Source organism: Pimephales promelas, chromosome 2, assembly GCF_988280905.1.
Source record: "Pimephales promelas chromosome 2, fPimPro1.hap1.1, whole genome shotgun sequence".
Classification (NCBI taxonomy): Eukaryota; Metazoa; Chordata; class Actinopteri; order Cypriniformes; family Leuciscidae; genus Pimephales; species Pimephales promelas.
This window is the reverse complement of record NC_142770.1, coordinates 14,016,890-14,041,559: the sequence shown is the minus strand read 5'-3', so window position 1 is coordinate 14,041,559 and position 24,670 is coordinate 14,016,890. Positions and strand designations below refer to the sequence as shown.

At 38.8% G+C, this 24,670-nt stretch overlaps 2 protein-coding genes across 3 annotated transcripts; one reads left to right on the top strand and one right to left on the bottom strand.

Annotated features, from left to right (window-relative positions):
• The first annotated feature begins 68 nt into the window (after window positions 1-68).
• On the top strand, window positions 69-15,620 carry chaf1a (chromatin assembly factor 1, subunit A (p150)). Its single transcript, XM_039694948.2, has 16 exons — window positions 69-425; window positions 1,277-1,324; window positions 3,588-4,180; window positions 4,261-4,308; window positions 7,063-7,307; window positions 7,390-7,450; window positions 7,532-7,600; window positions 8,256-8,470; window positions 8,610-8,781; window positions 10,571-10,651; window positions 10,788-10,886; window positions 10,959-11,205; window positions 11,718-11,859; window positions 12,690-12,987; window positions 14,975-15,059; window positions 15,140-15,620. The coding sequence occupies exons 1-16, from the start codon at window positions 371-373 to the stop codon at window positions 15,262-15,264; spliced, it is 2,583 nt and encodes an 860-aa protein (XP_039550882.2). The 5' UTR covers window positions 69-370; the 3' UTR covers window positions 15,265-15,620.
• Window positions 15,621-18,051: 2,431 nt separating this feature from the next.
• Window positions 18,052-24,304, bottom strand: ubxn6 (UBX domain protein 6). Of its 2 annotated transcripts, none has more exons than XM_039694896.2 (11): window positions 24,080-24,304; window positions 23,464-23,654; window positions 21,713-21,777; window positions 21,050-21,178; window positions 20,875-20,972; window positions 20,713-20,788; window positions 20,547-20,631; window positions 20,253-20,472; window positions 20,037-20,167; window positions 18,669-18,817; window positions 18,052-18,585 (listed from the first exon to the last, which is right to left on the bottom strand). In XM_039694896.2, exons 1-11 carry the CDS (start codon window positions 24,160-24,162, stop codon window positions 18,460-18,462), a joined length of 1,353 nt encoding a protein of 450 aa, XP_039550830.2. In that variant the 5' UTR covers window positions 24,163-24,304; the 3' UTR covers window positions 18,052-18,459. The 2 variants fall into 2 exon arrangements, with proteins under 2 accessions (XP_039550830.2, XP_039550831.2); XM_039694897.2 differs by having other exon boundaries at window positions 23,464-23,621.
• Between the last annotated feature and the right edge of the window lie 366 nt (window positions 24,305-24,670).

Sequence of the window (24,670 nt, the reverse complement as noted above, 5' to 3'; positions counted from 1 at the left end):
TGTGTTAGCCAATAACGTGACTCTTCGTTGATCTGACGTAAGACGTTTCTGGCCAATCACAGCCTGCGATCCATCCCCGCAACTGGCTCCCGCCAATTCTGATCGGAGGAGCGCGAGGGAGTCTATCCGGGGATGATACGGGAGCGACGGGACTAGGATTACACACGAAAAAAACAGAATCTACAACTCTAACAGTTACTGAAACTCGTAAAATTTACAGTTGACACGTTAATTCTCAGAGTGGAAAAGACGTGGAGTCGATGACTAGCCTTAAGAAGTTGTGCACGGAGTCGAAAAAAGCGCTCCCCGTTTCCGTTTAACGTTTCCAGTGAGACGACTGCGCGAGCGCACGGAGCTGAAAGGCGCGCGGATGGTGGTCGTCATGCTCGCGGGTGAAGAGCCTTTGGCCTCCACTCCACGCAGAGGTTTGATGTTTAATAAAACTGAGCTAAAGCATGAATAGAGTCTGTACGTGGAATAGTTTGGCAAATAAAGGCATAGACGGATACTAGCAGAAAAGTATAAAAACACCACTTACTACCTGAATTTAATTCTAAAACAATTTTAGTCTAACTCAGTTTCTCTGACAAACGATAAGAATGTCATTTTAATGATTTTTCCAGGTAGTATTTGGGGTTGTCGAGGGGTTTATAACCTTTATTAGCATGTTAGCAGGTGAGCTATTGGCTCAGATTTGTTATTTGACATTCTAGCTTTCAACGTCATTTTCTATGACTTTCCACACGTATAATGTCTATTTTTTCCATTATCCGTGGTGGTGTGTCGAAGCACGTCCCATTTATGTAGTTTTGAGCTCAATCCAGCTCTTTGTTCATCAGTCTTGCGCTAATGGATTAACTTTTCACGTATTCACAGGTTCAGTCGCCGAACTGGCCTACAAACCATCTTTCACTGAAAGGCGGGAGATCAAAAATAAACATTTTACGTGAAGTAACGTTAAACTGTCTTACTTCCCGTTACTTCGAAAACCTGTTAGTGTTCTGCGTTTTATGTAAGGGATTTTGGGTATTGAAAAGATAAAAGTTACTATTTAACTCATTTCGGATGTGACTGTCAACTGGTACTGTGGTAGTTAGCATTTAGACGTAACGTTAGCTATCACCTTTGTTATGTCGAGACGTGCTGTTTTTTGCCTCAAGTATTGATATTAACAATATGTCAAAGTTTACGTCAGAGTGATGTCATTTTATTTTGTTATGGCTTGGAGTATTTATGAAGGATTTGACCTTAACAGAACACACTCTTTATATTTCAGGCATGGATTGTGTGGGCAAAGCTAATACCAGCAAGAAGCTTGTTCAAGGTAAACAACTCAAGTGTTGATATTTCTGGTCAATAATGTAAAACCATCTGACTCCAGCTAAATACAATATCTGGTTATTAATACTCTGAGGACCCAATCTATTAGATTATTTCTATTGGGGAACTTGACGTGAAATTATTCTGTATTGGCTGAATTTGGCTCAGTTCTAATATATCAGGAAAACATTCAACAATTTAGAGGGTGTCAAGTGACAGTGACAAATGTTATTTTAAATTGTGTTCGCCTACTGTCTTTGGACTGAAATAAAGTTTTTTTTTAACTTTTAAAAACACACATTTTTCCTCCGCATTTAACCCGTGTATGGTAGTGTGCACACATATTGGGAGTAGTGAACACACACACTGCACATCGCGCACCCACACCTCCGGAGCAGTGGGCACCCATTTCTTGCTGTGGTGCCTGATGAGCTATTGTGGGTTAGGTGCCTTGCTCAAGGGCACCTTAGTCATTTCCCCTCAGTAATTGAGGATCGAATCTGCAACCTGGTTACCAATCTGACTCTGACCTTTAGGCCACAACGGACCCCCTGTGTTTGAGGCAGGCAAGATTCCAAAGTCAGGGTTCTGCTTCCCCCAAGTTTCTCAATCGCAACTCTGACTTGAGGAGATATTCCTGTTAAAACTTCCTAGGGAGTAGGAATTTCCCACTATCTATGGCAAATGAACGTACCATAAATGACAAGGAATTTAAGAGTTTTTCTTTCTTTTTTTAAGTTGTTTTAAGGGTTTTTTTTTTTCTTCCTTTTCTAATGGTGGTTTTACTTTACTGCAGGCTGATAAACAGGTAGAGCAAATAGTTGTATATGCAGGGCTCCAGACTGCGACCAAATAGTCGCATTTTGCGACCAAAATTTGAGAGTGTGCGACTGAATTTTACATCCAGTCACACATGTGCGACCGGTTAATTTGCCACACGTTAAACGCATGGTAAGTGACAATGAATCCGTGACAAGAAAAGCGCGCGTAAACATCTGTGGGAAGATGTTCGCATCACAACCTGCAATGTGCGTCTGAGCAATAAGCAATATCGACACGTTACCTAGCAGCAAATACAAACAAAATGAAATACAAAATGAAAGTGGAACTAAAATACGCAACTCATATAGGCTATGCTTCACGGACCGTTGGCGTTTTTGTTAGGTTGGACCAATAATAGACAGAGCAGCACATAGTGGAGCCCCCCGAACCACCGACAGTAGGCTAATAAAGCCCCGAACTTGCCAGTCGCGGGCCGATCTCGATCACGCGACACTGTTACTAGCAGATCCAGTGAATAAATCCATTGAATTCACCTCAGAGTTAATAACATCATCGCTACGAGATCCAGTGAGAAACACTCCGATTCGGCGCAGAGTTCTGTTATAAACCATATCAGATCAAACAGCGCTGACGTGGAAACCAGGAGAAACACTTACAGAAGGCTTTCAGTCCACAAATCAGCAACATTCACCATGGATTTAGGCTAATGTAGTAAGTTAACTCTAACCATAAATGTGATGTGACAGAAATACGGTAGACAAACGCTTACAACACAGCTTCCTCTTCAAAACTATAATATCATATAAATGTTTTATTTTTTGTATTTTTTTTTTTTTTTGTGATCAACACATTTTTTTGTTCATCCATCAAAGATTGTCCTAAAACGAAAATGATTTATTTTCGAAATTTATTAAAAATTAAAAAAACATCTTAAACAGTAGGATGTTTATTGGGTATTTTCACTCCAAGTCCTTATACATGTTTTCTCTCCTTTTGTTTTTAATTAATATTAAGACATTATAAGTGATAATAACTAAAGTTAACTTCATCTACACCCTAAATTAATCTAAGTGATTGATTGTCAGCCCCAGTGCTAACAGTTTTTTTTTTTTTTTTTTTGTACAACTTGATGTGAGTTCTGATTTGAGGTGGTGCTACCCTCAAATTTGAGTCTGGAGCCCTGTGAAATTAAAATAAAACAGCATGTTAAGTCTATTTATTAATAAAGAATTTGTCAGTATTATAGTTATTTTGGGGGAAATTTGAATAATTTCATTGCGAGCTGATTTAAGGTGTGCCCCTAAATTTTCTGCTTGCACTCCTAAAATTTTCAGTCAGGGACAGCAGCGCTCCTAGTAAAAAAAGTTAGTCTGGAGCCCTGATTATGTCATTAATGTATAATGCCAAGTGTTTTAAAATCTGTTTAGATTTTGAAATCCATTTTGTGTATTCCAGCCTTGACCAACAGTTTTATCTCCCTATAGCACGTCTACCTTTTAAAAGGCTCAACCCAGAACCCAAGGAATGCAGTGAACCTAAAAGAACCAAAGGTACGGTTGCTCCAAAGTGTTCTGAGCCAAGCGCATCTGATGGAGAAAATGAGATAGACAGCGGCTCCTCCCCGATGCACCGCGGCCCGGCTCTGGTTAACGGCCGCGGTCCACTTGATTGCTTCATGAGCCGACGGAAGCGTTCCCCAGCCCGCTCTGTCCCTGAAGCCACCATCGACCTCACCGAAGACTCAAATGAGGCTATCAAAAACCAGCCTGCACCTCCGGTTGCTGCCACCTGCCCCCTTAGTGAAAAACCGACAAAAACTTCAGTAGATGCCACAAAATCTACAAAACCAACCACGCCACTGACAGATAAAGAGACGGAAAAGGATGAGGAAGAGGATGAAGATATCCTCCCACTGCTTGACATAACTCAGGAGTCTGAGACGGACGAAGAGGAGCAGCAGGAGACTGAAGTCAGTCCCGGGAATGCGTCTGTGTTGTCGACTGGATCTACCAGCTCCCTCTCAGTGATAGAGAGCTCACCAGAGCCCAGCAAGAGTGCTCCTACTACCCCTTCCTCTGTGAGTAGACATGAAGCAATTTTTATTGTCCTTTTTCGCTAAAAGTTTAACCTATTGATCAGTCTCTTTTCTTTATGCAGACATCTCAAATAAATGCTGCCAGTACAACGAAGCGACGTTCCCTTAAGGTAAACTCCGGCATTTTACAACATTTAGAAACCCACAATTTTAATGTAATGTTAAGCTGGTCCTATATAAACAGCTTGTGCCATAGATTTGAATCATTGAAACATCTTTAGATCAAAAAATAAATGTAAAGAAACAAATAGCTTAGAGCTATTTTCAGTGTTTCCTCTAAAAAATTTTCCAGCAGCGGTTCTGTTACGTGCCAGAGGTTATTGCGGGGTTCGGGGGCATGCACCTTTGGAATTTTAAAAGTAATCCTTTAAAACATGACTTCGGGCAAGTTTTGATGATAGTTGAAATTGACATTGAGACATACAAATATGAACTACCATCAACTGATTCAAGGGGTGATTATTGCAGCATGATTATTGAACCGGTCACAAATAGAAACCTTCATTTTGTAATTTTAGACAGGATTATTCATGGTTTTTCTTTTCTGTTAATTTATAATATAGGCCTATTGTTCACTCAATGTGTTGATGTTAGATAATGCATTAATGCATTTTATCTAATTGTAGTGTTACTAAACAAAACAGGAGAAAAAAATGTGTTTTATTTGACTTGACTGTACTTTTATTTAATCCAAAACTGTGTTCATATTTAATTTTAAAAGGGCTTTTTAAACCTGCTAAGAGTTATGCAGCTAAGAATAAGCCTAGAGCTGCTTTCTGACGGACTAATATTAATGACATAAAAAGGGATGTACCGATACTGATAACAGTACTCTGGTGTAGATCCGATACTGTGCTCATGTAGGCTACTCATAAACTACCCCAATACATCCACACCTGAGTCCACTTTAGGGGCCGTTCAGATATCGTGTTTTTTTGTGTGCGCAAATTCGTTATTTCAATTGTAGGTACAATGATGCCATGGTGAGATGAAAACATCTCAGCAGGTCATGTGACAAAAACCAACCAATCAGCTTTGGCCTTTCCGTAACGAAAGCTCTGCCGAACAGCTGATCATAGCTGTACAGGGCGGCATTTTATTTGTCATCTCCATAAATATATCTAATAGTAAAGCTAATGCAAGGGCTAGAAACAATTCATGCTGTTGATACTTCCTTGTCCTTATGGAGAGCACAGTTCGTACTGCTGTCTTCTTTCCACAAGCTCTTGCTCTCCAGTGGCGTCAGTCGTTGCTATGCAAACTAGGCTTGCCGCGATAGACGGTGTTGACGGTGTTACCGGTTTTAAGCCCCATCACCGGTGACATCACTTTCCCACCGTGACACCGCGATGTCTTGACTTTTTTTTTTTTAAGTATTCGTTTTTGCTAAAATATTTATTTGAATTAATTAAAAATAATAATTTTCAATTATTTAGTTCTGAAGAGAGCATTATAATTAAAAATGAACTGCGCAACGCGTGCCGTCACGTCACAGATCAGCAAGCATCAGGATTCCATTTAGCACGTGTAGAGACGAGAACGAGTCAAATTACAGAAAAGCAAGATAATGGCGGAAGATTTGGTGTCAAAACGCAATGCAAAAGCGCCTGTTTGGCAATATTTTGGCCAATATATATTAATGTTAATAAATGCCAATTTATAGTGTTTTACTTTTTTTTAGAGTGCTGTCGTTTATGTAGGCTAAGGTCCTTTTTAAAGTTTTTATTTTATATTCGTCTCTTTTTATTTGGTTTTATCTTATTTAAACTTTGTTTAATTTATTTAGGCCTATTTTGTTTTCTTATTCGTTAATAAACGTTTTATTTTTTTTGGGCCCACAGTTTGCCGATTTTCACTTTTTTCAGCCTATGCATGGGGTTATTTTTATTCGTTCGTTATGCTAATAAAAGTTCTGTCTATATTTTATTCGTTTATTATTCTAATAAAAGTGCTGTCTAAATAAAAGTTTATTGTCAGGGAGTTGTTTTTTTTTTTTTTTTTTTTTTTTTTTTTTTTTTTGTCCATTCCAGCAATTGACGCTGAATTGCAATTGACGCTTATTTCGAAAGTGAAAGTATGTCATTTATGTAGGCTAAGGTCCGTTTTGAAGTTTTTATTTTATATTCGTCTCTTTTTAATTGGTTTTATCTCATTTAAACTTTGTGTAATTTATTTAGGCCTATTTTATTTTCTTATTCGTTAATAAACGTTTTATGGTTCTTATTTGTTTGGGCCCACATTTTGCCGATTTTCACTTTTTTCAGCCTATGCATGGGGTTATTTTTATTCGTTCGTTATGCTAATAAAAGTCTATAAATAAAAGTTTTATTATCAGCGAGTTTTTTTTTTTGTCCATTCAAGCAATTGACGCTTATTTCGAAAGTGAAAGTATAACGCGCACGCATTTAAAAGCTATTTAACCCCCCCGCCCTGCCCTCCACGGTGACACCGGGATTACCGGTGTTGTCACACGTCGATTAACCGGTGGGAAATTTTCCTCACCGCGGCAACCCTAATGCAAACATGAACAGAGGCACGCCTGGAAAAACGAGCGTGCCGCATCGCTTCTATAATGCGCTTGCCGTGCCCCTACATTTGAAATAACGAATTTGTATGCGCAAAAAACGCTGTTAACGGCCCCTTAAATATTGTCTGGTATGCAGGTCATGGATACATAAGCCCAAAGCTGATATCTTGGTGTGTTTTTCTACCCCAAAATCAAATAAATAAATAGAATATACCTCAATGTGAATGTTTGCACTCTTAAGGATTTAAGGAGGATTGATTGTTTCCTTTTAAAATCTTTTCACTGTGGAATTTTGCAGTCCGTTTGAAAAGCCCTTTATCATCTTTTTGTCCCTCAGAGTGTCCAAGAGCAGGAGGAGAAGCAGCGACAGAAGGATGAGAAAGAACGCCAGAAACAGGAGGCCAAAGCTGCCAAGGAGAGGAAGAAAGAGGAGGCCCGCAAGCTGAAGGAAGAGAAGGAGAGAGAGAAGAAAGAAAAGAAGGAAAAGGATGAAAAGGAGCGGCGGGAGAAAAAGGAGAGGGAGGAGAAAGAAAAGGCAGAGAAACTAAAAGCTAAAGAAGAGCAGCGGCAAATGAAAATTGAGTGAGTGTGACCCAGTACAGCAGCACTATATTAGTTGCACTGGCGTTTTCACAAGTATTAAACTTGGTGTTAATCCATTTAGAGCCAGACTGGAAGAGAAAAGGAAGAAAGAGGAGGAAAAACGGTTGAAGGAAGAGAAAGAAGTAAGTGTTTTTATCTATCTAAGGTTTTCTTTATTGCTGATTGCTTCATATTGTCCTGATTGTGTTTGTGCATCTCTTCAGCGAATCAAAGCTGGGAAGGCTGAGATTACACGGTTTTTACAGAAGTCCAAGACCCAGTTGGCACCAAAGGTAAGAGTCATATTATTCAGTGTACAGCGCTCAAATTTCAGTGCGGGTGTTGCGCATGATTTTAATAATTTCCGCAGGTCTCCCTGATAATTCCTGCAAACATTGATTCACTTTAGCATGTAGGTTATATTAGTAAATGAATCCACACAGATTATAAAAATCAAATCAGCCAAATCAGCGGCACGTGCCTTCCGTGCATGCAAGTGTAAACTGCTTTCAGCGCGATTCATTATAAGGCAGAGCTAAGTGTATATGCTAGTCCAGACTCTTTCAATTCAATTCCAATTTATTTCTATAGTGCTTTTCACAATGCATATTGTTTCAAAGCAGCTTTACTTAAAATGCATGCATTGCATCTACTTTTGCCTAGATTTCAGAGTGATGTAATCTGATGTTAAAATTGACTAAATAAAATGACATTTTTTTTTTTTTTTTTTTTGCCGTTTAGAGTAAAAAATTCAAAGAATCACTGAAGGTGGAATTCAGGCACTGATGTAGAATGAATACCTACAACTAAACTTCTTGAGTAAAACATTTACAAATGATACTTATGATAATTTGAGAATGAGGCCTTGTTGGGCATGTAAAGGACATGCAAACAAATCGGAAAAATCTTTCCCAGTGTTTTAATCTCCAAACTCATTGTGTGTTTCAGACTCTGGCATCTGCCTGTGGGAAGTTTGCTCCTTTTGAGATTAAAGCGCACATGTCTCTGGCACCACTGACCCGAGTACAATGTGAAGACGCAGTCCTAGAGGAGCTGGACCGTTATCTTGGCCAACCTGACTCCACTCTAGATGGACTAAAGGACTGGACAAGGCACAAACCTCGCAGATCAGGTCCAACCAGGCCCAGTCACAGTGCAGTAAGGTAAAACCACATTGAGCTGCTGCCGAGATACTTATGTACTCATCATTTAAACATACAGAACACCAGCTGGTATTTTTGTTAGAGTGGTATGTAAGACTCATTCTTTGTTTGTTTGTTCCTTCATGTTGTCTGTTATTAGAGATTGTGTGGTCATGACTGAAAGCCAAAAGGCAGATGGGGTCCCTGACCGCCACCGTTACGGCCGCATGAAACTCTTGCACTTTCATGATAACTATCGTCCAGCTTATTGGGGGACCTGGTGCAAAAAAAGCACTCTCATCTCGCCGCGCTGCCCGCTGAGACAGGACAAGGTAAAAACGCAAGAATGTCAATGAAATTTAAGCCACCTTAAATTCTCTGCTGTTTTAAAGAGGTCGTATCTCAAAAATATTGAGGGAAATTTGGTTTGTTCATGTAATTTCTCCATGGATGCAATCTGTGGCTATATTTGGCTACTTGTTTGCTTAAAAGTTTGGATGAGATCCAAGCAGGACAATGGCTTGGCAGTTTTACAGCATTCAAAGAAACTCAATTGGTCAATCTCAAGGGCCTGAGGGTTCACCTCCCTGCTTCCTCTGATTTTAGGAAATTCGGAAATAAACTGAGCTTGTAGAACCATTAACTATGGAGGAAGTTTAGTCGTTGCACCACTGAGAGATGTGGATGCATGCCCCAACTCCCTCTTGTATACTTTAAGTTTAAGAATTGGCTAGCTGACAGCTTAAGATAGGAAATATTCAATGTTCATAACCTATTGTAGCCCATTTCCACCATGTAAGGGGAAAGTCATATTTTGGTAACTCATAATTACTGTGAAATAAGAATGCTCTTTTGTCGTAATTGTGACTTGTGCCATAATTATATATATATATATATATATATATATATATATATATATATACAGGGCTCCAGACTGCGACCAAATGGTCGCATTTTGCGACCAAAATTTAAAAGTGTGCGACTGAATTTTACATCCAGTCGCACATGTGCCACCAGTAAATTTGCCACACGTTAAAAGCGTGGCAGGGGCGCATCAATGAATCCGTGACAAGAATAGCGCGCGTAAACGTCATTGACATTAAAATAAAGCCCCGAACTTGCCAGTCGCGGGCCGATCTTGCTCACGCAACACTGTTGCTAGGAGATCCACTGAAGAAATCCATTTAATTCGCCTCAGAATTAATAACGTCAACACCACGAGATCCAGTTAGAAACACTCCGATTCGGCGCAGAGTTCTGTTATAAACCATATCAGATCAAACAGCGCTGATGTGAAAACCAGGAGAAACACTTACAGAAGGCTTTCAGTCCACAAATCAGCCAGAACCATGGATTTAGGCTAATGTAGCCTAGTAAGTTAACTCTAACCATAAATATGATAATGTGTAAGAAATAGTCAAATGCTTTTCCCAGCACTTCAATAATATCGTATATAAATGTTTTATTTTTTTGTATTTTTTATGTGATTACCAACACATTTTTTGTTCATCCTTTAAAGATTGTCCTAAAAGGAAAAATGTTAAGATGTTGGAAAACTCTTATTTAAACACTTAAAAAATAATAATGATACCATTATAAACAGGATGTTTATTGGCTATTTTCAAAAATACATATTTTCACTACTTTTATTAATTAATATAAGGACATTATAAATGATAATAACTAAAGTTTTCAATAACTAATTTCATCTCCACCCTAAATTAAGCTTAGTGATTTATTGTCAGCCCCAGTGCTACCAGAATTTATTTTTTTGTAGTAGAACTCGCTGTGAGTTCTCATTTGAGGTGATGCTGCCCTCAACTTTGAGTCTGGAGCCCTTTGAACTTAAAATAAAACAGCGCTCCTAGTAAAAAAAGCTAGTCTGGAGCCCAGATATATACATATATATATATTTTTTTTTTTTTAGATCATTAGTTACGTTGTTAATTTCAGCTTTTTATATCAATTATGACATGATATAACTATTTACCAAAGTGTGTGTGTGTGTGTGTGTGTGTGTGTGTGTGTGTGTATATATATATATTTAATTTGTGGAGGAAATAAACTTCCATAGTAACCTGAAGTGGCGTTAATTAGATTTTTTTTTTTTTTTCATGTCAGGAGCTGCTGGATTATGAGGTGGACAGTGATGAAGAGTGGGAGGAGGAGGAGCCGGGAGAGTCTCTATCACACAGTGAGGGGGTGAGTGATAAAACAACACTATTTCTACATTTCTATAGTGACAAATTAGCCACTACAGAAGCCATGCAGATCACCAGTGAAAATTCACTCCAAAATTTTAATATAATGGTGACTTTAATCCTGCTTTTCCCTTCAGGATGACGATGATGAAGGAGGAGATGATGACGATGATGATGATGGGTTCTTTGTGCCCCACGGTTATCTGTCAGATGGGGAAGGAGCACTTGAAGACGAGGTTAGTGGAACGTCACCCTCCCTCCATCGCCTCATTCAGTCACGTCATGACACTAACAGTCTGCTCTTGCAGGAGGGTGGAGATCCGGAGAAGCAGAAGGTGCGTCAAAGGATGAAGGCTCGTGAATGGGAGACTGAGCAGATGTCTAAAGGGAGGGTGAAGGTGTTGGAGGCGGTGGTGCGCGGCTGCCTATGGGAGGGGGAACAGCCTTCACTGGACCTCCTGAAGCCGTACGCTGTCTGTATGCTGAAGCCTTTACCTAAAGACGACCCCTGCACCCCTGAACAGGACATCTCACGCCAACAGAGGAGCGAGAAACGTGAGTACAATGTGTGCTTAACTTTTGAATATTTTGGATATATTTATGCTATATTATATTCAAGTTTTCTCATCTGCTGTCCATGGTGCTTTACTAAACATTACAGTGTCTTAATTTGTTGGACTGTTTTTTTTTTTTTCCAAATCAAATCATCTATATATTGTTAAACTCTATATGAGACTCTACAAGCACTGTTTGTGAGAGATCATCACAATCCAAATGCAATGAAGTGCGCACACTGCATTAACAGCCACTTTCAGCGTCGTTAATACACAAAGCCAAGCCTAAAGCTCTATTCATTCTATGAGAGGTGGAGCAAAGTCATGCAAAACAGCAGTGAAAATTCACACCAAAAAAATGGGTGCACCCTGAATTTTCATGATCCCTTACAAGAGATGCATACCTAAACAAACACTGCCTTCAGTTCCATAATACAATAGCACATTGCTGGTTCTCCTGAGTGTGATTTAAATTATCCAGTGGTTGTTAATGTGTTTTTCACTTCTCTTCAGTGCTGTCACGGCTACTGCCTCTGCTTCATGGTAATGTGAACAGCAGTAAGGTCATAATCAGCGAGTTCCTAGAGGTGTGTCGCCAGCAAACATCCTCACCCACAGAAAGCTCTTTGAATTATATTGACAACGTCCCACCCAGGTAACCATGCTAACTGTATCTTTAATATCGGTCATTATGCAAAAAAAATTTCCATAGAGTACCACAGGGTTGGTGTAATTTTGTTGGCCAACCAGGAAATTTGCATTACCCTAGTTCCTCCAAAAAGCCAATAGGATTTTAGGAATATAATCTTGGCTCTGTGACGAAGAAAAGTTTATGGTTCTTACACGTTTCTTCAACGTTTTTTTAGCCTAAATACAAAAAAGCTTTGAAAGAGTATGATTTATAAACACCACAAGGCAAGTAGATGAGTTTTTTGATGAATATTAATGTCCCTGACTGCCTGTTGTCCCATTTAGTCACTTTCAAGACATTAACAGGCTTACAGAAATCAGCGGGAGTGTTATAGTAATGAATAATGTGTGAAAATATCTTTTGTAAACCACAGACCTTATTTCAGGCATTTATCCAAAAGCCCATTCAAAACACATTAGCTGCTTTCCCACCATCTAGCAACCAATGAGAATGGTTTGGCTTGTTGGTGGAAAAGTGGCTATTGACTTCACTATCACATGTGCTAAAATGCTACTTTGTTTTAGGGTTTTACAACTCATTTGACTCGTATAGCACTCTATTGTTATTCCTTTTGGAAAAAAAAATGTGTATTTCTATGTAAACTGGATGACTCATGCCTAATGCCTGGAAACATTGTCATTGAAAATGACTTCCAGTTGCTCTCTGGGGGGAGTGTTTTTGAAAGTGTGTCAGAATATTAAGAAGTAAAGAAGCCACACAGCTTCACAAAACTCTTTTTTTTTTTTTAAGGTTATTGACTTTTTTTTTTATTTTTTTAATTTTTTTGGCAATAGGATCCACATCAGGCGTATCATAAAAGAGAACGCCGTGTACGAAAAGCGCTCCACCTACAGACGATGCTGCTGGTACGTGCATGCGGAAGTTCTGGCCCGTCATTCTCAGGAGGCCTTGCCCGTTCCCTGCCAGTGGACCTACCTCACCTCCGGGGCTCATGTCACCCGCGACGAGCCCACCGGCTTACAGGGCAACTCGCCCACCATGTCCACTTCCACCACACCCTCCAACAAGAGGAAAAGTGCCAGCAGCCACTCCATCACGAAGTATATGAAGAAATGTGGCGAATCTGAACAGGTACAGACCAATTATGTATACTACTGTGCAGGTACGTTAGTATTTACACACAGGAAAAAATCACACACAAGTATGTCAGTAGGAAATATCAGTTCACATTATCCAGGTACACTTGCACATCGTTTTCCAGATAGTTTTGCACAAAGATTTCTTCAAGTATCTTGAAAACGTTGCCACAGTTCTTATGGATTTTGTCTGTCTCAGTTTTTTCTATTTCTTCATGTAATCACAGACAAGACTCGATGATGAGATTGGATCATACCGGCTGTTGTTAGACTATTATTACATTTTATTATTATTATGATTCAGATTATTACAATTAATGGCAAAAGCAATGTTTGGAAATACGAACGGATATTTCCTACTGACTAGGGTTGGGAACCGAGAACCGGTTCTTTTCCAGAACCGGTTGTGTTTTTGAAAAAATACCGGAACCGTGCAAAATTCCTAAGTTTCGGTTCCGAAAACGGTTCTGATGCCGATGCGATATCATCATGGGCGAAGTGCTGGGAGTAGAAGACGCCGTCTTATTCCTAAATGACAAAAACTTCACCACTGAAGTTGCGATTTGCTCTCACACGCGCTGCATTTGTCACACACAGACACACGCACGCTGCGCGTGCCGACCGCCGAGTCACTCTCTAGCCTACATTCAAATCTGTTTGCGCTGAGAGAGAGAGAGAGCAGTTGTCGATATGAAACTGCTTTACAATCACACAGTCTCAATATTTATTTGTTTCACATATTCAAATGATTTCCGTTACAGAATTAGTGAGATTATAGTTTGAGTAAACATTGACGGTAGTGGTCAAAACAGATGCAGTCCGTATATTTTTTGTGTTCAGAATTTACAAAATATATACAATAAGCGAGTGCATCATAATGTTTTTTTTTTTTCAAACAGTGTTTTTGTCTTATCTTGAATCACTACGTAAAGTCTGTAATAAGCGTTAATACTCGGACTTGTTTAGACTGGCCGGCGGATCGCAGCTGCTGCGGAGTAGCCCAATGCCTGCGTGACTCGTCATGGACATAAACAGAGAGAAGTAGCTCCGGCAACAATGTTCTTCCACAAGACGCATGCAGTTCTGTTTATTAACTGCTAGAGCGCCGATTAATCCAGTAATGAAATAAGTAAAGTCTTAATGAATCAATCATTCAAACCGTTTTAAAAAATAATCTGTTCTACACACATATGTGTGTTAAAGCATATTCTACTCCTTCTGAGAGGGTATTCTTCACTGTTGGAGATACAATAAAGGAGAGGTCTAAATTATTATAGAGAATGCAGAATTTTTTAATTTCCTTTATATATATATATATATATATTTTTTTTTTTGCAAAGATTGCTTAATAATATTTTGAGTTTGTTTACATTACCAGTCTGTTAAACTAATTTGTCAAGTACTATAAGAAATAAACACAAAAAGGATTGTGGATTTTTCTCTTACTAATATTTTTAATTGAATGGGAACCGGAACCGGAATCGTTTGGCGGAACCGGAATCGGAACCGGAAAATTTCTCACGATTCCCAACCCTACTACTGACACCCTTCGGCAAATGATACAAAAACCTGGCTTAACCATTTTTTTTGGTGAAAATAATAACATGCCTAAGACATTTAACGAACCCTACATCAGTCTTACCATTCACTTTATTGATAAGTAAACAGGATCATCGCAGAATTCACACTATACTTGTTTTACACTACTTCAGTTACATGTACATGTGTTTATTTAATAAAAAGCAACAAGTGAGAACTTGGTCTAGATTTTTTTAACTGCTTAAATTTCCACTAAACATTTTGTATATATATATATATATATATATATATATATATATGTGTGTGTGTGTGTGTGTGTGTGTGTGTGTGTGTATATATATATATATATATATATATATGTGTGTGTGTGTATATATATATATAAATTGCCCAGCCCTATTAAATACCAATTTAGACCTGCCTAACTTTGGTTTATTCTTTAGACTGAAGCTATGGAGACCGATGGCTTCCAGGCCGACACTGAGGATGATGAAGACGATGATTGCGTCATCATTGGGGAGCAATCTGGTTCGTATGCGTCTCTACTAAAGCTTGACAACGAAGATAAATCTGCCAGAGCAAGCTTGAAAAATGTTTCTTCTTAATAGGATCCTCGGAACCAGACGCCAACACATCCTTACCACAAACAGAGAGAAACACAGAGCCCATGGACACAAATGCATCTGAAACTGCTGCTCTTGCCTTGCCCTGCCTCACACCAGCCACCGCCTGAGATCTGACTCCTTCTTGTTGGGTTTACATGCACGTGAACCAGGCACTCAAAATCTGATCTACAATTCAAAGGATCGCACAGTATTAAAGGTCCCCAGAATTAATCAATTTTTTTCCTCTAAGTGGAGGTCTGTTAGATGGTGTACTGCTCTTCTTCATAGGTGAAGTCCCACTTTTTGAAAGGCTGATGTATTCATCAGCTCTGACACCGATCAGAAGGTTGATGCTGTCTGCTGGGCTCAGTGCTCAGCCACATTGTTTTAAATTGTTTATTTTTTTTCCCTCTCTGAATACTTGAACTGGTGTATGTCTTTCAAAAATAATGACAATTGAAATATATTGCACTTTTATATTCCATTTCTGTTCATTTCATTCTTCTACCCCCACCAGAAGTCTTTCACTTGTTTTCTTTTCCGAGAGCCTTTGTATAAAAACAGCATTTGCCATTTGTTGCTCAGGCTGCTATACGCGGTGTAAATACAATTTTATTTTTTGCTTTTTGAAAAAATGGTGTCGAAGCTGAAATAGTAGGAGGCCGTCCAACACGGGGAAAAAAGCAGCATCTTTTGGCAAAGTAATTTCTTAATTGTTTCAAATAAACTGCATCATAGTTTGCAGTTGTAATGGGTTTCCTACAAAGCTTGTTTAAATAAAGCATAATTTAAAAACAAACAACTTTTAGTATGCTGTTAACCAACATTTTCCTTCCACACGCTTTCAAGCCAATTGATTTCTTTCATATACACTCATCTCTGACAGTACATTTTATTTCATACATTACATCAAAAGCATCAAACGCATTAATTAAACAACAAAATTGTGAGTGCAAAATACAAGCAGTCATACAAGCAAACATGGTACGTTTTTTTGCTGAAAGAAAAAATAACCAAAAATATGTCGCCCAGCCCCTTCGTGTTCAGTGGTCAGGTTTCACTCTTGCGCTCTCCGTTCCATGTGTGTGCTGTGCACTTTGCCCTGACGCTCACGGCCCAAATGCTCCATTCATGTACAGATCATCCTCACCGGAAAAGCAGTCCGCTCAAATAATGTGCCGACATAAAATTTCTCTATAATAGACTTGTATCTGTTTGCAATAGCCCTATACTGTGCTGTAACATTGTGTGGTGTAGCCGTTCTGGGCAAAGCTGGTAAAATGATGCTACCCTCTTCACTGATCCGATCTCTGCTATCTGCTCTGAAAACAATAGCTTTGTAGAACTATATTATTTTGATTATTGGTCAAAAAATTGTTGCATAAAACTGAATGAAGAATAATAAACTAAAGCCCGACCGATAAAGGATTTTGAAGGCCGATACCGATACAAATATTTAAAATCCGATATATCGGCCGATATTTTTTTATTACATTTTTTTATTTAAGAAATGCGCAACAAAACATTAACAGATTTCCCTAACATTAGTTAATTTGTAGTTATTTATGAGTTTTAACTAAAATAATATGATAATGCATTTTAAAAACAAACTTGTTTCTTTTGTCACAACAACAGAACAGAGGAACATCAAAATATATTAAAGTTCTGATAAATAAAATAATAATTAGTCCCTACATTGCCTTAAAAGCTACCTGCAACCTGGATCATCAGGATGTGTGGCGCGTTATACACGAGTGTTGCCAACAGGGACGGTGTAGAGTGCCTTCTGGTGGACAAACTATACAACTCCAACACTCATGACATGGTTCAAGCGTGTTTCGTCCGTTTTTATTTTATTTTTGAAATATTCATTTTATCGGCCATTATAACTGCAGATACCGAGAGTTTGGAAAATGCCGATATCGGCCTGCCGATAAATCGGTCGGGCTCTAAAATAAACTGATATATTTAAAATAGGGCTATTTTCTGTCCAGTTTTTGCCACTTTTAACTGAAGGGGTTATTTTATTGGCTTCTAGTTTTTAAATTCAGATTCAGTAAAATGACTGCATTTAATTTAAAAGTATAACAATACAAAAAATGTATTTAAAATAAGAAAATGACATATTTTTATACAATCTTCGGCAAAGTGCATCCAGAATTTTAGGTTTCGGCCTAGAATTTTTTTTATTTTGGTGCATCCCTATCAGTGGGCATTATAATCTACACTAACACCCAAAGCACCCACTTCATTTTTTTTTTTTTTGTAAGAGCTGGTGCATTTTTACTGTAATCATAAACACTGGTTTGTAGCAAAAATGTTATCCTTTACTGTTATTCTTCTACCTGCCTATTAAGGCTTAAAGAATCGTCTTCAATATTCAGTTAATAGCTTACTTCCGGGTTGAAAATGAGGGGGTTTTTTGATGTGAACAGCCTTTCAAAGTACATTTTATTGGATTGCGTGTGCTAACACATGCTCCACACAAGACACACTAGAAAAATTCATCCTTGTCCAGTGTCTGCATTATATATATAGTTTATGAGTCATAAATAATGTAATATTCATTTAAACTACAGTTGCGCATATCTTAACCTCGGACAAGCTTGTCAATTACAAAAAGAGTTTCCTTTCAACGGTGACATCATGGTCAGCACCTTGTGGACAAACTCCTTGCAAAAAATGACATGTGCAAAGGGAACGCATAGTACAAACAATTAGGGGGGGAAACCATCAAACATGCTGCATGTGTAAAAACAAGAATACTTTGGGCTTAATTATACAAGTCATGACATGGTGACATTTATCAGACATTTATCTCTATTAGGAGGTAGATCATTGTTGCAGACCACAGCTTTTTGTCTAATTTAAGTTCCGTTAAAACATTCAGGCGTAGTCACATTTTTGTTAAGCAGGAAACAACTTCAATTCATCACAAAAGACAATCTGAACTTGGTAGTGCTCATGTTAGATCAATTTCAAACCGTTGTCGATGAGATTTTATGGAACATTAATCATTTCTTTCTAAGCAATGGCTAAAAAGTGCACAGATTCCGTTATCATATGATGACTGGTCATGTTACTTCACGCAACAATGCATTATAATAGGACAGACTGTTTAGAAATTGCCCCTTAAGGTGCTAACACTTCCCATAATATATCACTGACAGGAAACAACTCCAGTTGTTAGCACCATATAAATCCACCTAGCACATGTTGTGGACTCAACCAAACCTATGGAGGTGTGGGCGATGGGAGAGAAAAATCACTAAGAGTGGCAAGAGAACGCAGGCGGGACAGCAGCGACCAGGGAGACTAAATGTTCAGCTCATGCTCTTGATGTTCTCCAATAATGCTGCTTTAAGCAGAACAGCAGTCTTTCCTCCCGCGGCGGCGATGTCTGAAAGCACTGCGGCGTCCCACGAGAAAATCAACAGAGCTGCTGGGGCCTGGAAGGTGAAAACAAATGCGTGACTCAATCATTGTTTAGTAAATTCAACTTTGCAGACAGCGTTCTTTGATCTGCACCTACCAGGTTGCACTCGTTCAGAGCAAGCGTGTCGTCGTCCTTGAGTTTTTGTCCTCCAGGAGCCACCAGCTCAAAGGGCTGCCAGCCGTTTTCCAGCGAATCTCGCACAAACTGGTACAACGCTGTCACTTTCTCCCATGCCAGGAACGTGCCTGCAGGGCGTTTAAATGCAAATTACAACAAAAGCCTTCAGTTGGCCAAAAGAAGCTTAGTAAATCAAGAACTATGCGCGTGACGTCACCGTCGGCCGGAGTGCCTGCAGTTACTCACAGTGAGTGGCAAAAAGCGTGAGCGGCTGTATTTGTTATTAGCGTGAATGCCGCGAAAAACAAACCCAACACATATAAAGTGGGAAAGAGCTTTGCGATTGACTTTACAACTATTGTATAACTATTTTGTATTGTTATATATATATTAACAACTCATCAATTAAATATTTATCATTGCATATTCTGCATTATTGGATGTTTTTTAATAAACACTGACCCAAAAAAAACACTATAAAGTTTTAGGGCTGGTCGATATGATGATATATTTAGGCTATATATAACACTGTGATCACCCAGATTTAGACCTATATATTGTATTTATATAAAAGCGCCGTTCAGGCAAATTTGCTTTATGTTTAGGTCTATATTGCTTTTATTTCCCCGTTGTCAAAATCAGGCAAACATAAATGTCAGGCGACACAATTCCTGGCTGCATGTCGATATCCACGGATCACTACTAAGGATCTTTAGTAAGTTGTAAGGAACACTATATTGAGTCCAACATTTAGTTTAAATTGATAAAACTGTTAGTTTCAGTCGTATTTCCGCAGTTTCCCCTATAGAGTGCCGAAGTGATGACGTCACTTTGTAGGACAACTCGGAAGCTAGCGGCGCATGGGTTCCCTCAGTTGAAAAGCAGTGCATTTTCCCCATAGACTTTTGGAAAATCGCAAAAAATAAGATCTGTGTTCAACAAAGTGTTGTGACCCTTACACGTCTTGTCTAACAAGTTAATCCAAAATGTATACATTTTGAAGCCTATGTAAAGATTTTAAAAAACACAAATCAGACACAATAAAGTTTAAAAAAAAACACAAGCAGGTTATAACTGTGTTCCATGTCATAGATCAAAACATGAAAATAAACCCATTCAATTCAATGGGCAAAAACCCATTCAAAAATCCCATAGGCTTTAGAGCGAGGGAACCGGTAGTGCTAAAATGCTAACTCACTTCCGCGTTGTGGCGTTGTGACGTCATAACTTCGGCACTCTATTAAATACACTCACGCAGCAAATCTTTTGCCACTCGGTTGTTCCGGCGGGAAAGTGACGTCAATGCGTTCCCTCTATAGACTATTCTAATTTAGAGTCACTACCAACCCTGGAGTATATTTCCATCCGGTAACCGCACTCTCAGAAGAGCGTAGTTGTACTTTCTCCTCTCTCTCTGCTCATCTTTTTCACGCATGGCTTTCGTTCGCAGCATTGCGTTTCTCTCCACGATTTCATTCCTGTGATGAAAGGAGATCATAAAAACATGGTACGAGTCTTTCTTTATCAGCTTAGCATGAACACTACTGTTGTTGATTTCTTTACTTGAGCTGCATTTCTTTCTTCAGTTCCTCTGGAGTCAGATTGTAGAAGTCTGGGGGCAACTCAAAGTTCGTGGCGTTCTGAGAGGGTCTGAAGACCTGCGGTTGGCGGTCCAGCTTCGCTCTGATTGGCTCGCCCTTCTGCAGCAGCTCCAAATCCACCTTTATCTGCTCCAGAGCGTCCGGTTCCTGCGGCGGCAACACCAGGTACTCCTCAGTCCTATCTGAGATATGTTATTCAGTGAGGGATTGGCGTTAAAGAAATGACACACTCGTCTTTGAGATATAAAGGCATTACCTTCGCCGTCTACCGGCAGCGCGGTGCTTTCAAATCCCAGGGCCTGAAGATACTCACGAGATCCTTCAATCACACTGACCTTCTCCTTCACGAGTAAAACAACAAGATGTGAGCGAACGTGCTTTATGAGTTCAGTTCTCTCTATCCTGACTGAAAACCATCATACCTGAAACACCTTGTTGCTAAGTTTGATCTTCCGATACTTCTCCTCAGTCGGATTCTTACAGATGTTTTCGATGTACCTGTCATTGGATTTCAGTTGTACACATTTTCAAACACACCGAGATATTGTTGTTTTAAGTTAGTCCTACAACTAAACAGTCCTCACTTGCTAATGATGTCAATGGCAGCCTTCACTTTCTCTTTGTCTTTATTAAAGGTGTGAATCATCATAATGGAGGCCTCCATCATATCCTCTGAGAACCTCTGTGGAAAAAAGCAGCACCTTTAGTTAAATCCACATGTAATTTCTTGAGGTCTTGCAGATTGTCTAATAATCTCACCATAAGAATGGCTTCCTTGATGTGCGTCTCTCTTTCGGTCTTTGTTAAGATTTTTCCAGTAAGAGGGCAGATGAAGAAAACTCCCGCCACTGAGAAACAAGACGGATCCTTCTGTGGAACCCTGGAGGCCTGGGAAAGGTATTAAAGATCACGGTCAGGAAAGAGTTTGAATCTTAAAGGGGCAGGGCACCTAAAAATGACAATTCTGTCATAATTTATACTACACAAAAAGTACTAACACTTTAAATGAATTTACATGAGATTTAAAGTCCCCATGAATTCAAAATTGACCATACTTACTTTGTTTGCCTAAATTGATCATTTTGTGGTGAACAATTCATCCATGTAATTTTTTTTATACACAAAGGAAGATATTTGGAAGAATGTTTTAATCAAACAGATCTCAATCCCCATTGACTACCATAGTATGTATTTTTTCCTACTATGGTAGTCAATGGGGATTGAGATCTGTTTGATTAAAACATTCTTCCAAATATCTTCCTTTTTGTTCAGCAGAACAAATAAACACATAGAGGTTTGGAACAACTTGAGGGTGAGTAAATGCTGGCAGAATTTTCATTTTTGGGTGAACTATCCCTTTAACATAAAGAGTAGTAGGTCATCCAGATATTTCTCAAAACCCAATTAAACCATCGGACTTGCCTCGACATCTGTGTTCTTCTGACTGGCCGCTATGGCAGCCGCCTCTGCTTCAAGTTCTCGCTTCACTGAAATGCAATAACAAAACGAGTGGCTGTTCATGCTTTGAGATTGATCAATTCTATGGAAGCTGGTTTCCACCACGGAATACAATATAAAAAAGTAATTGCAACTTTTTAGCTTACAATTCAAACTTCTAACTCAAAACTAACTTCAGCTGTTTATATCTCACAATTCTGAGAAAAAGATGTAGGTGCTACATATGAACTTGAATTTACTTTGCGACTCTTCAAAAAAGTATGTTCTGTGTATAAATGTGTGTAGTATGAATTCAATACGCCATGTTGTTATTGTCATGTGACCTAGCATCAGTTCACTGCCATTCATAAATCCTAAAGTAAATCACATGCACACTTCAGAATCCCGCCAGTAGTAGTAGGCCATCCAGGTACATATTCCCTACTGTTTTTCGAATACTATGAATCCAGACATAAGGTGCATCCCAATTTGCGTACTTATGCACTATTCTATGACGTTTTATAGTATGAATAATGTGAGGCTTTCAGTCTTTGATATTGAATGACAAATAAATAACATTGTAAAGTTCATTGACTACACAAATGAGTACATAGTGCACAAGTGCATAGAGTATAAGTGTAGAGTGCGCCATTTGGGACTGAACTATACTACTCTTTTAGTGTACTGTTTTTGGCATACTATATATTATATGGATTTTGGATGCAGCGATAAACAATTCTGACTTTTTCTTGCAATTGCAAGTTTATAATGCATAAATGCACTTTTTTCTCATGATTGTGAGGTATAAACTCGGAATTAAAAGATAATTTACTAGCAAGACTTTTTTTTTTAATAAAATACAGAATCGTGAGTGTATCACAATTCAGCCTTAATAATTCTAAGTACGAGAGTGCGAGTTTATATATCGCAATTCTGACTGATAATTGGGAAATATGAACTGCGAATTAATTTAGGAGTGTCTGCTCATGGCTGGAGTGTGCCCAGCCATTTGTAGTAGTCCCCAAAACCATAGTGGGCGTTATCGAGTGCACTCATTCAATCCCACAATGCACAGCAATAACGAGTGTACAACCGATGTACGCTCAATGGCTAAAGAATACCCATAATGCACTGTGAGAGACTTGAACTGAATAAATTCCCGTGATGGAGCCTACAGCTTAATCATCCATCCATTACCCAAACCGCTGGTCCAATGTGGGTATAGTGTAATATCATACAGGTATAAATTCCTTTTGACTTGATCATTAAATTGTCAAAAACAAACTATGCAAAAGCGGCAGCCCTTCTGGCGTACTCAGAGTCCGAATTCACACATTAGTTTTCATTCACTACCTCAAGTGAACTATATTAGAGGAGTATTGTAGGGAATAGTTAATGCGATTTTGAACACAGCCTAGATGTAATTTTGGCATAATGGGTGTAGAAGGTCTAACCACACCCTAACCCTATCCCTCCACCCCTTAGATCCACAGAGGTGGAGCTGGACTAGGTCAAGCTCAACCTATGACGTCCAGAAAGGGGGAGCTGGACGTCATTTGGCTCTGCAAGAAGCACCACTTGGAATTTTAGAGAAAAAAATTCAGAATTGTGAGAAGCGAGAAGGAGAAAATCCGAATTGTCCGATAAAAGTTGCAATTTCCCTTTTTATTCCGTGGCGAACAACAAGCTTTCATAGACTTCTGAGTGGAAAAGCTGTAGTTATACACTTGATGTACCCTGATTCCTTATGGCGTCCTGTGAGGTTTGCACTTTCGGCCGGTGCTGCTGCTCGATGCGGGCGAGGGCTGCGGCCCCTGCCATCTGTGCGCCTTTATTGGGAGCTTTCCTGGACGCTCCTTTACTGTGAGCAGCCTGCGAGGCTTCAGGTCGAGAACTGCACGAAACACCAGGTGTCACCAACTCGTTTCTGTGGTTAAAACGGTTGTTGTAACCAAAAACATCACTAAAGCAGCAGCAGTGTTAAGGTGTAAATCACTCCCACGTGACCTTTACTAAGCCTGTTACCGTATGAGTAATTATAGCGATAAGGTTAAACTCATAAGTCGGATCCAAAACTAGTCAAACATTGATGCATTGAGTACATGCTGTTTACTAACCTACCATATCCAGATATGATCATGTTAGAAATGCAGTCAGGCACAAATCCATCCATATGTCTGTTATACATTAGATTTTGTGTAATAAAATTGCTTGCTCTTTACAGAATTGTTGTAACAATTATTATCAATAAGAAACCTTGTTATTCGATGCATCATCGTAGTCTGATTATATAATCTCATGATAAGTGTGGTTCAGAGCTGTTGTGATGACAGATAACATGTACTTTTTTACCTCGAGTCTTCTGTGAGTTTCTTTCCTGGCCCAGCTGACTTGAACTTTATATCCTTCTTGATGTCCTCGAAAAACTTCTTCATTCTTAGCGATAAACTATATGCAACAGTACTGAAATGAAAAAAAAAATGTTGTTATTAATTATTTATAACTGTAAGGCACACCACCGCCCAGAGCGATGTGTTTACCATAGACAGTAAAAGGTGTTTACAACGGGAAAAAGACCTTTTCTGAACCGGAAATGTGGTCATGACTCATGAAACAATCGGGACATAAACATTGAGTTTTAGTGACATCAAGTGGAGGGGAGTGAAGTTACATTGAAGGAGATCCGTTATGGGTTGTTTATTTAATTATTTTTATTTTAAACACATTTTGTTTGTTTTCTTTTTTTATTTTAGATATAGACCAGTTTTGAGTGCATTTACCCCGCCTTAAAATTTGAAATATAATTATAAAGTCTTTGAAACAAACCTTTTGCAAGTTAATATTTTCTGTTGAGTAATATTCCATTAGCTATATTTTCTATATTTGACAACCAACTGCAAGGGTGAGTATGTGCGATAAGATTTTAAATAATAATAATAATAA